At 36.7% G+C, this 12,716-nt stretch overlaps 1 protein-coding gene across 2 annotated transcripts in view; it reads right to left on the bottom strand.

Moving 5' to 3' along the window:
* Positions 1-2,595: 2,595 nt before the first annotated feature.
* Positions 2,596-12,716, bottom strand: part of DHX29 (DExH-box helicase 29) — a 51,155-nt gene continuing 41,034 nt past the window's right edge. For both annotated transcript variants that reach the window (XM_019013313.4, XM_055367875.2), the window contains 4 exons: positions 8,998-9,300; positions 7,756-7,887; positions 6,211-6,307; positions 2,596-2,891 (listed from right to left, as the gene is read on the bottom strand). In XM_019013313.4, coding sequence (XP_018868858.1) covers positions 2,839-2,891; positions 6,211-6,307; positions 7,756-7,887; positions 8,998-9,300 — 585 coding nt within the window. In that variant the 3' untranslated portion in view covers positions 2,596-2,838. The remainder of the gene's footprint in view (positions 2,892-6,210; positions 6,308-7,755; positions 7,888-8,997; positions 9,301-12,716) is intronic.

Raw genomic sequence — 12,716 nt, 5'->3', positions numbered from 1 at the left:
TCAACCTTTTGTGAATATATTCATATTCAACCTATTATGCATTCTGTTCCTTTATAACATCCATAAAGAATATTCTATCTGCTGCCCCACCTTTTCATTTTTATTCACTCCCTAAAATTATGACTTGTACTCATGCAGAAAAGAGTTAACATAGCAAGCCAGAGGTCTTTAGAAGAGACTGCTTGTAGGGCTGGCCCTTGGCTGGAGCCGGGGAACTTGACTTGTGAAAAGTCCTCTGCTTTTTGTTAACACTGTTTTGCCTGCTAGAACACTTAAATGCCTGCTTTCCTTCTCGGAGCCTGGAATTTTGTTATGCCTGGTCTTTGTGCTTGTATGACCTGCCCCTAATAAAAGTCCTTGCACTCTGATTCTGTAGTAGGTTTCTCTGGGCAGAAACTGCATAGCACATAGGAAGCCTGTGTATAGATTTCTCCAGACTCCATGTGATGTGTCTTTTCCCCTTGCTGATTCCACTGTATATCCTTTCTCTACAAAATCAACTGTAGCCTCTGAGTCTTGCAAGTCCTTCTGGTGTATCATTGAATGTGCATGTAGTTGTGGGACTTCTGAGAGTCCTTCCTTGCCACCCTCCATTCAAACTGATCTCAAAAGGTTGATGTATTCATTAAACCTTAGTAATCTTTCCCTACTCTGTAACATCTGTTGACAATACTTTTGCTTTCAAAAATCTTCTTCCTTGGCATTAAGATAGCCCTACTCTGGTTCTCCTTATCCTTCACTCATTCAGCATTTATTGAATGCCTATATATGCAAGGCGTTGTGTTAGGTATGTATCAGCGAGTGAAACAGTCCTGGTGCAGCATATGTTCTAGTGAGAAGATGAAAAGCAAATGGTACAAGCTGAGAAAAGTACCGTGTTATGAGTAAAAGGGGATATGCACTTCAGTAAGGTGGCCTGTGCGGAGGGCTTTAAAGCAGGAAAGTCTGCTTGGCAAAGAACCGGAAGCAATGTATTATGGCAGAGAACGCCATGTGTAAATGCTCAGAAAAACCGCTTGGCATCTTCTAACAACTGAAAAGGAGCCTAGTGTGGCTGGAGCACCATGAGATGAAAGAGTGGAGACTGGAGGATAGCAAGGTCCAGATCAGTTAGAGAGCTTTGGAGGTCATGTTTAGAACTTTAAATTTTAAGAGCAATGGGAAGCCAAGTGACACAGATACCCTTTAAAAATATCATTCTTTTTCGGATTAGAGGTATAAAAAGGAGGAGAAAGCCTAGTTCAGAGATTACTGCAGTGGTGTTAAGTGAAAGATAATGGTGACCTGGGTCTGAGTGACGGCTGAGAAGATGAAAGACGAAAGGGACTTTGATCTTCTTACCCCTTTGCTGATTACCTCAACTCCCACATCTTTAATTATCATCTCTGTGTATAAGACTCTAACCCTATGACCTTACCTGATGTGAGTCACTGTTTCACATTTCAAAGGAATAATGATTACATTTCAGAAATCTAAATAGTACTGGAGCCATAATGCTTCTGTTACTTACTATCAGTGTGATCTCGGACATGCTATTTCACTTCTCTGTGCCTCAGTTTCCTCATTCGTAAAATACAAATAGTAGGTTAATACAGTACCTACCTCGTAGGTTGTCTGTAAATGAGTTAACAGACAAAACAGTTTGGAGTACTAGCCTCCATGTGTCCCAAGAGGAACTGCCTTCAACACCCAATCTAGCTCTTTCTCCTGACATACCCATTTTTATTAATGGCACTAGAGATTTCAAACCATGGTCACATTTGACTCCTTGCTCTCAATTCCTTTGCCACACTGCAAGTAGAAACCTAAAATTAGAGATTGCTACTAAGTATTGTTTTTACTTCCATTTGCATATAAGGTAAAAGTTACGGTTTAATTTGTTCATCAAAAAATATTAAAATTATATACCTGTTATGAGAACCAAGCAGTTATACTAGGTTCCTATTAAATTCTAATCTTTTGATCTTCAGATGCAATTTCTGCCTTTTGATCTAAAAGGGACTATATTTGAAGTTTATCAAAAATCTATTGATAAGAAATGAAGAGAAATCCCTCCAAGTAATAAAAATAGAATTTCAAAAGATTGTTAGTAACCAAAACAAATAGGACCAATGAAAAATACCTACGCATACTTTACTATCTCAAAGTTACTGACCTTACCAGTTCAATCGCGTATATAAAAAGGGTTCAGGGGCAGGGATATCACAGCTGTAGCCTGAGGAAAACAGTGCAAGCTATCCATCCCAAGGCTGACAGGAGTATTAGTCAATCTTGCCTGTCTTCCAGAACTACATGTTTATGCTTTTTGAATGTTACTGAAATAGGTGGCATCTATTAATAGTGCACTTATTTAGGTTCTGAAATTGACTATCAAATACTAAATAACTGACTTCTGAAGTTGTTCCTTTTCATGGAAATTTAATTATAATTGGTTTTGGAGATTATTTTCCCTTCTGGGTCTATAGGGTTTAAATTCTGCAGACATCAAGGACTGATTGATAGGGGATGAGGCAGCTACACAGGGAATCACAACATTAAGCTACAGATACCACAGACATAGGCCTTGCCCTTATTAACACAACGATGAGCAAAACATGGATAATACCAAAGAATTTATTGTAAATGTAGTGGCAAATACATTCAGAATAATCATCATTAAAAAGGAACTAGAAAATTATACATGTTTAAAGTATGTGCTTTTTTCCCGCCACCTTTAAGTTAACGGCTAGTACCAACATTTTAAGTAGTGAAATACTTAATGTGACGACCCGTTTTCAGATAATTTCACGACTGTATCTTCATCTTAATTTTTAAAGCAGTTGACCATGAATTTCAGTTTCAGTTATTCTCTGTTTTTATCAATTCCGTAATGATCTGCAGAATCTTGTCATCTGAGTGGAAGAAAAAAAAAGCCACGAATAAATGCAACATTGTCTAATTTTCCAATGTCTTATTATGTAAATAAGAGGTATATGTCACTAAAAATTTTTACATTAGAATACAGAATTAACACCAGTAATAAAACTAGAGACACCTACAAAATATTTTTTGCCCTACATAGATTTTATTGCTGTAGGTTCTGCCATACCTAGTTTGACAAAAGTTAACATTTTGAAAACAGATAACATTTGTATAGGCTAAACCCCAAAGAGATAATATGATGTGAAATGTTACTTCTTTATAAGGAATTATAAATTTTATTCTATAAAAATTCCTTGAAGAAAGTAAGTTTCTCAACTTTTTCACTTGGCAGCAATATACTGAAGGGGCTCTACTGACTCTTCAGTGTTCTTCAGAGTATGGCAGAATTTCCAAAGTATGAGCAAGGAAGGAAGAACTGTTACCAGTTTCTCCATGTTTAGTCCAAAGGAAACAAAAAATTCTAACAGGGAAGCGCTCTTGGAGAGGTGTCAATGGGGAAGTGACAGACCTCTCTACACAACAAAGGAATCAAATACCAATTAATTTGACAAACAGAGCAACAGAGGCTGCATTATTTGCTAAAGGGGTTTTGTTAACAACTGCTTCTACTTAATAGTTAACTCTGAAATTGTGACTTCCTAAGAACCTCACAACCACTCTTTAGAAAGTTACAATTATCAGGGCTGCAAAACTGAAATTCTACATTTACGTTAGATACTCAGAGAATGCTGTCGCTTTCAATGGTTGCAATGGTTACAGTGGCATTAGAAACAACAACAACAAAAAAGTGGGAGGGAGGGGAAAAAGAGAGGTCACTTGTTTGAAGTTGGAACAATGGCAGGTCTAGAAAGAACGTTTTTCTTTTTTATTTTTTAAGAGATGGAGTCTCACTCTCGCCTAGGCTGTAGTGCAGTGGTGTGATCACAGCTCACTGCAGCTCTGAACTCCTGGGCTCAAGCAATCTTCCCATCTCAGCCCTCTGAGTAGCTGGGATTACAAGTGCAAGCCACCATACCTGGCTCCAAGAACCATGATTTTTAAATTGAGGAAGAGAGAGTAAAAGAAAGTACAAGAGTAAGTTCAGTTACTGTTTTTCAAATGTTTGGCATTCTACCAACTTTTTGTTATAAATCCAAGAGAGAGTACTAACATACTTCTTCCTTCCTCCCAAGTCAAACGTATATACTACACCCAACTTGGTAAGTTCTGCTCTCTCTCTTATGGCAAAGGGAAACACTGATATCATTTCAAAAAATCGTTTTGCTTAATTAAAAGCTGAGGTTCAACCTATACTTTATAAAATGTAATTCTTTCTAATGCCAAAGTTGTAATGCACAAAGCTCCCTGAGAAAAGAGCCCACGTCTTAATATGTTAAGACTTGATCTGTTTCCAGCAGTATAGGAAAATTAATACATTTTAATGCTTATGCATTCATATTTAGTTATACAAATAAACACAGAGTATGAGGCCTCAGGGTAGTAGAACTAGATCAGTAGCTCCCCCAACTTGCCTGTGACTGTTGAGAATAAACTGGGGATACTTTGTTCAGTACAATCATACTGAAGTCACTGATCAATTCTTAACATTACAAGGACAACCAAATTTAAGTGCTTCCTGGTGTGATGCAGTGGGGAGAATACAGCACCAACTAGAAAGTATTATTTTCCTCAAAACTTATTCTAATCATAACTCCAAATATAACTACCAGTTTATAGGAAATACATGAACATGTTAAAGCATGAGTATGTAACTAACCAAATCCTAAATGTGGGACATTCTACCAGAAAAACAACTCAGTTTATTAAAAATAATTAACTGTATTTAAAAACGGGATAGCCTCAGAGGGGAAATGTTACAGAATAAAATATTTAAAAAATAATATAGCCACAGGCCTCTCCCATAGAGATCAGTATGTCTGGGGTAGGTCTTTGGACCTTGTATTCTTTGCAACTGCCAGGATGATTTTGATGATTTGGCAAGTTTGAGAAACACTGCACTGGGCAAACTGCAAACTCAGGTGTCCGTTTCAGATTTCTCTCTTATTTTTTGATGTGGGGTCTTGCTCTGTCACCCAGACTGGAGTGCAGATACTCGCCTCAGCCTCCCAAGTAGCTGAGACAACAGGTACAAGCCACCAGGCCCGGCTAATTTTTTTTAATTGTTTGTAGAGATGGCATCTCCCTATGTTACCGAGGCTAGTCTTGAACTCCTGGCCTCAAGCGATCCTCCTGCCTCAGCCTCCCAAAGTGGTGGGATTACAGGCAGGTGTCACCATGCCCAGCTCATTTCAGATTTCTGTTGAAGGATAATGTGTTTATTTTATACAGAGAAATAGCTCTGCATTTGAAAGAAACACATGGTGGAAAAACCATGCTGAAATAAACCTAACAGAAAGTCCCTAAATCATACACACACACACACAAATACATATATAGGTATGTGTATATATACATATATTTCTTAGAGACAGAGTCTCTCTATGTTGTCTAGGCTGGACTTTAACTCCTGGGCTCAAGCAATCTTCCCACCTCAGCCTTCTGGGTAGCTAGGACTACAGGCATATGACACCATGTTTGGCTTATTATTTTTTTTTAAATAATAGCTATGTTACCAGTTTACTAAAATGCTAATAAGTAACAAAGTTTACTATGCTCAGTTTTATTAACCTTTTTTTCTATGAAATGGCTAGAAGTTTAGAAATGAAGTTTAAAAGAGACAGGAGTAAACTAAACCTTAAGAGGATAATTAGGCAGTGAATAATCACTAATTGAGTTTGATGGAATTCAGCATAAAGTAGATGGGATTTTTTACGACTTCAGTGTGCTTTAGTATACTCCAATGTTACAAAAAAAAAATTTCTAGAATATTTCAGATTTTCTCTTACAAAGTTTCTTTTTTTCTTTTTTGAGATGGAGTTTCGCTCTTGTCGCCCAGGCTGGAGTGCAATCATGTGATCTCGGCGCTCACTGCAACCTACGCCTCTCAAGTTCAAGTGATTCTTGCACCTCAGACTCCCGAGTAGCTGGGATTACAGGTGCCCGCCACCATGCCCAGCTAATTCTGTATTTTTAGTAGAGACAGGGTTTCACCATGTTGGCCAGGTTGGTCTCGAACTCCTGACCTCAGGTGATCTGCCTACCTTGGCCTCCCAAAAGTGCTGGGATTATGGGCGTGAGCCACCGTGCCTGGCCTCTTAGAAAGTTTTTCCACACATTAATACATAGGTATGTGTACACATACACATATGTGTATATGGTCTTTCACTTACATTATAAGCAAACACTTACTTTCAAGGGACATCTTCGGATTTTCAAGCTTTTTTCTTAAAACAGAATCAATGAGAACTCTCAGCTGCTTGAAAATGACAGCTATCTTTACAGGGGCCTGTTAAGAGGAGTTGAAAAAATGGACAAAGTCAATCCAGGGGAGTGTGAATGTGTTTAAGTAAATCAAGGCAAGCATATATTACAATCTGCCTTAGCACATCTTGCTTTTAATGGAAAACACAATGAGAAAAATAAAATTATTTCTGCTAGCTTGGCATGCAAACCTGTCAATTTCCTTATTAAATCTGGTAACTCTTCCCAAAATAAGGCAACTATTACTCCAATAATTGTTTTCTTCTCTATTTATATCAACTCTGTGGAAGTTAAGACTACAGTTTTGGGGAGGGAAATTTTTTTTTTTTTGAGATGGAGTCTCTCTCTGTTGCCCAGGCTGGAGTGCAGTGGCGCAATCTTGCCTCACTGCAACCTTCGCCTCCCAGGTTCAAGCGATTCTCCTGCCTCAGCCTCCGGAGTAGCTGGGATTACAGGTGCCTGCCATCATGCCTGGCTAATTTTTTGTATTTTTAGTAGAGACAGGGTTTCACCATGTTGGTCAGGCTGGTCTTGAACTCCTGACCTCATGATCCACCTGCCTCTGCCTCCCAAAGTGCTGGGATTACAGGCATAAGCCATGGCACCCGGCCTGGGGTGTAAAATTTTTTAAAACAGCTTTATTGAGATATAACTTACCATAAAAATTCACTCATTTTCACCAATTTCAATAGCTTTTAGTAAATTTATAGAGTTGTGCAACCATCACAATCCAGTTATAAAACATTTCCACCATCCCAACTTCTTTGCACAAACTGCATATAATTGTAAAGCTGCACTTAAAATTCACCTCTCCAGTCCTAGACAAACAGCTATCATAGAATAACCTAACAATGTAATAGGTTTGCTTAGTTTAAGCTGGTCAGTCTTGATGGGAGTACAGATAAACAGATAAACTTATTGCCAGAAATAAGCATAGGTTGGTCTAATTTTTCCAGAGAAGAATTCAACAGTATGAATTATAAACTATAAATCTGTTTGGTCTTTTTTATTCCTTTTTATTCCACAATGTAGTGGAATGAGAATAAATTTGGGTATCAAATAGTCCTAGATTTGAATCTTGCTCTGTCAGTAACAATCCACGTAAATCCTGGGAAAATTATTTAATTTCTCACTGTGTTTGAGTGTCTCTATGTAAAAGAAACTATAGAAATTACCTAACAAGGTTGCTAGGATATTAATTTGGGAAAATCAACATAAAGTTAACTATTGAAGTACCCAACACATAGAAAGCTAGAATTGTTATTAATAATAAATAGAATTTGTAATAGCAATATAATTTGATTTTCAAATTTAACAGATTTAAAACCACAGAGGCAAGATAAAATAAGGAATTCTACTTAACTCATATTAAGAAGAAATTATGCAAACTCCAATAAAATTTAAAAAATGTACCTCAATGGTACTGGAAGTTGAAAATTTTTAATAATCAATAAAATCAGTTGTACTATGTACCTGAAAATAGATCCAGCCATCAATAGAAAGAAGACGTTCTCGGTGCTGAACTTCTATATCACCACCAAAAAGTAAAACTGGAAAAGGGGTTATTAGGGTAGTTTCTCTCAAATATACTCTGGCATACCTTATCTACATGGGAAAAAGGGGGGAAAATAACTTCAAAATATAAAAATAGAAGGAGGCATTTTTCTACAATTTGTTATTCTACATTTTAAGCCCAGAGTATTTGTAAAGCTACATTTTCATTTTCTTATGTGCATAATTTATCAATTTTATAATAATTACTATTACCACCTGTGCATTAATGCTATGAAAAGGCATTTTAAATATTATTGCTAAGGCTGAGTTATATACTTTGAACATAAAGGAAACTAGGTACAAGCAATTTTATATGCTAATGATATTAAATAATTAATGTTAAAATTATGATTTTCAGTTGCTGGTTTCTAAACCAACATTCAGCTATGGGCATCAATCAGTAATTTCTCATGTTTTACATTTAAGTTTGATAAATGTTGAGAGTTATTCAAGCCAGTGCTTGAAATTACGGATCTTTGTTATTTTAAAGGTCAAGAAACAAAATGGAGGCACTTTTTGTAAAGGGAGAAGAAATATGTTTCAATTCTTTATGTTCCCTTTTCTTCTCATACTGCCTTAAAAAATGTGTGAATGAGACAGGTAACAAAAACCCAAAATATGAAGACAAAATGCCATCTTAACCTTTACCATATGTTAAAAAATAAGAAAATGGGGTGGTCATGCAGCTCCAATTCAAAAGGTTGTTTTCATTGTAATCTATAAATATTTGCTATTAAATTATCTTAGGTGATACTTGACCGAAACTGTTGCAAATCATCCACAGTTCTACTACACCATCCAATATTCCCCTTATTTGGGAATAGCACATACAACTTGTCTTTTATTCCCTTCTGAGGCAGCACCTTTTAATGAAATACTAACGGGATTGATACATTATTAACCCACATCAATTTGCTATTACTGTCTTTATTCCAAGTAGAAAAGATGATGGGCAGAGTAGAAACCTTACTATTTGTTTTTGAAGAGAAAATAAGCATTCTTTTGTTTGAGAAGCTATGTGCATCTTGATTTCAAATATTAACAAAAATGAATAGCTCAATTTGAGAACCAAATAAAATACCTGTTAGGGCATCCTAACTTGTTATGAATGACTTGTAGAATAATGCTCTGAATACTGGAATTTAGGAATGAGTACTTCACCTTCTCCTGGTATAAGAGCCATCCATGAGTTTGCAAATCTCGATTTACTGAGGATGGGTGTACTTGTGCTTTGCCTTGGGCCGTCTCCACAATGCAAGCCAATTTTTCTGTAACATCCACTGACTTTGTATAGATTATCTTCCCCACATTGTCATACAGTCCAGCCACCAGTACAGCTTTAAGAAGGGCAATTTCTTGGAATGAGAGGGTCTGTGAGGCTCTGTTTCCTTCCCAGCTGGTAGAAGTTGTGGAAGATGAAAATCCTGCTGCCTTAACCAACTTTATTAACTCCTGCTTTACATCCTAGATTGGTTTATGTTAAAAACACAAATAATCAAATTGATTAGAGGAATTTCCAAATAACATTGTGGTTTATATTACTGCTTCCTATAAAAATTGACAGGATGCTAATGATTATTTAGCTAACGATAGCCCAAATTACCTTAGGGAAAAAAAAAAGATACTGGAAAGTCAAGAATTAGAATCAGCTATTCTCCTCACCCAAAGACTTCAGATGTCTCAAAACATAAGAATGTCTAAAATTTGAGAGCAAGAAAAATGTGTCTGAACACATTTTCATTCACTACATCTACTTCCATAGTAGCTCTCCTTTTTCTCTGGAGATTTTTACTCAATGAGGATGGTCAGCATTGAGAAAGAATTGACAGAAATCTTGATCCTAGATTGCAAGTACCTTTTTTATTTGTTTCTGGAAATCCCATCTTAATTTCTTAAAGAACTTTGAAAGAGTTTATTAATGGCAACTTCATTTAATCTAAAATTGTTGCCTAAAATGTTTTTCTATGTTTAATATGTGCTGATCAGCAAAACTAGCACAGGAAGGGTGGGCATTTTTCAAAGTACACAGGATACAAGCAATTAAAAGGTGATGTTTACCTTTAGGATATCCTTTATGTTTTAAGTTTGGGGCTTAAGGGACTTTGATTCTAGGGGAGAAAAGACCAAACAGACAGCTGCCATAACACCACAGGGTTGGTGAAGACATCTAAAACTTTGTAGTCTCAGGGAGGTGAAGAAAAGGCTCGCAGAAGAAGGGGTGGAAAGCAATTTGAAGATAAAGGAAAAGGGGCTAAATTGAAGAAATAGCCCCCTCTGGGCCAGCTGACTGGGATTTCTACATGTTCCCAGTCAGTTGGCCCAGAGGTGGCTATTTCTTCAATTTAGCCCTTCATGTGCTTCAAGAAGGACAAAGTTCATTCCACTTAGAGAAGTCTCTGCTGTCATCCTAGCAGGTTTTTTTAATCACAAAAAGCAGTGTGTCAAATATGGGAAAAAAAACCTTTTTACTTTTTAAAATATGAGTATATAAAGGGGAATTATGTGAGAGATACATTATTTTCTGAATACTTTTATAGCATATCTGGGCCAAGCGAGGTAGCTCACACCTGTAATCCTAGCACTTTGGGAGACTGAGATGGGAGGATCGCTTGAGACCAGGAATTCAAAACCAGCCTGGCCAACACAGCGAGACCCCATCTATTTAAAAAAAAAACTTTTATAGCATATCTGTATTAAACATCATTTCCTTTTAAATAAGTATCAATAAAAAAACAAAAAGACAGTATTTGTGGGGGAGCCCTGCTTTTCACATTCACCTGTCTTTACATTTTAACTACACTTCTACTCTCTCTCTTCCCAGAAATAAATCTACTCCTGAATGGCAACCTGAGTAATGGGCTAAACCATCTGGTTTCCCTTCCTAAGAACAGACTGATAAAGTTGATCACAACCAGCCACTAAGTATGATGCTTTGAATGCCTTTTCATAACTAGCCATCCCAGGCTGTAGCTAAATAGCTGGCCAATATTTAGGGACATATAATAGAATTTCCTGAAAAGGAATCAGAGCTCTTTGGAAACGTGACTGATTCCAAGCCTGGAGCATAAAATACACTAGAGAAGCCTTCTGTACGAAAAGCAAGGAAGCCATCAAAGATTGCTAAGATTATATGAAAAGGACTCAGCAGCCAACCCAAAGGGGCTCTCACTTCCCAAAGAGGGGACAATTTGAGTATTAAAAAATTAACATCTGTAGAGAACTAAAACACATCAAATATATTTAAATCATTAAGTTCATTACAATTTTTTAAAAAAACAAGATTCACTGTTTACTTGTGGAGATGCTTAGGAATCAACTCATCATGAAAACTGCTAGGTAGAAGGAAACAAGCATTTATCCTAATTTTCTTGTATAGACTGTACCTCAGGGTATTCAAATATTGATAAGGAAAAAGTAGTTCTTCATGAAATAATTCTAGCTAACAAGTAGAATTATAATACCATCATTTGCAACCCTAATGAAACAATAGGTCCGAGTGTTATCAATGGCTGCTAAAAGCATTGCATGAAAAGCCAGTGGGAAATTTTGTAATGGATGAATCTAGCTGGCCCATTGATATATCTTAATGTTACAAAAAGGGAGATGACTCTGAAAAAAAGAAAAAAGAAAAAAAAAAACAAAGATGAAGCTGAATTGGATTACTCTCTCAATATAACACCCATTTATAAGAAATACAGGACATAGAAGAATATGTTAAATAATACCACAAGGATACAATCAACCATATCCAGACTCTAATGAAACAATAGGTCTGAGTGTTATCAATGGCTGCTAACAGCATTACATGAAAAGCCAGTGGGGAATTTTGTAATGGATGAACCTAGCTGACCCCATTGATATATCTTAATGTTACAAAAAGGGAGATGACTCTGAAAAAAAGAAAAAAGAAAAAAAAAAAAACAAAGATGAACCTGAATTGGATTAAACTCTCAATATACCACCCCTTTATAAGAAATACAGGACACAGAAGAATATGTTAAATAATACCGCAAGGATACAATCAGCCATATCCAGAATGCAGGAAACTCTACAGGACAATGTATCTGGTTTCTTCAAAAAATAAATGGCAAATAGGAAAAAACTGAGAAAGTGGTAACTATAGGTTAAGAGACTTTATTAAAAAACATATGAACCAAATTTAAAGTGTGGGCCTTGTTTGGATCATCCTTTGAACTAGCTGTAAAAAAAAAAAAGCCAGTAATGAGGTAACTGAGGATATTTAAACACTGTCTGTATCTTTGATGGTATTAAGGAATTGAGTATTTTTAGGTGTGATAATGTTTTAAAAAAATCTGATACCTTGGATATGCTTCAAAATCTAGAGGGCAGATAGTAGAATAAAAGGAGTACAAGTAGATTGACCACAGGTTGGTAATTATGAAAGTGGGAAATGGGTGAAAGTTCATTATGTCCATATAATTTGATGTATGTTTGAAATTTTTCGTAATTAAATAACCACATTTCAGAGTTGAGAAGAAATGTAGATTCTCTCCTTTCAACTTGTTTTTTTTTTTTTCCTCTTTTCTTTTTTTTGAGACGGAGTCTCGTTCTGTCACCCAGATTGGAGTGCAGTGGCGCGATCTTGGCTCATTGCAACCTCTGCCTCCCGGGTGCAAGCAATTCTCTGCCTCAGCCTCCCAAGTATTTGGGATTATAGGTGCCCGCCATCACACCTGGCTCATTTTTGTATTTTTAGTAGAGATGGGGTTTCACCATCTTGGCCAGGCTGGTCTTGAACTCCTGACCTCATGATCCACCCGCCTCGGCCTCCCAAAGTGCTGGATTACAGGCATGAGCCACTGCGCCCAGTCCTTGCGTTGTTTTTGTTTTTGGTTTTTTTTGAGACGGAGTTTTGCTCT

This window comes from Gorilla gorilla, chromosome 19, assembly GCF_029281585.2.
Source record: "Gorilla gorilla gorilla isolate KB3781 chromosome 19, NHGRI_mGorGor1-v2.1_pri, whole genome shotgun sequence".
NCBI lineage: Eukaryota > Metazoa > Chordata > Mammalia > Primates > Hominidae > Gorilla > Gorilla gorilla.
This window is presented reverse-complemented; position numbering and strand designations above follow the sequence as displayed.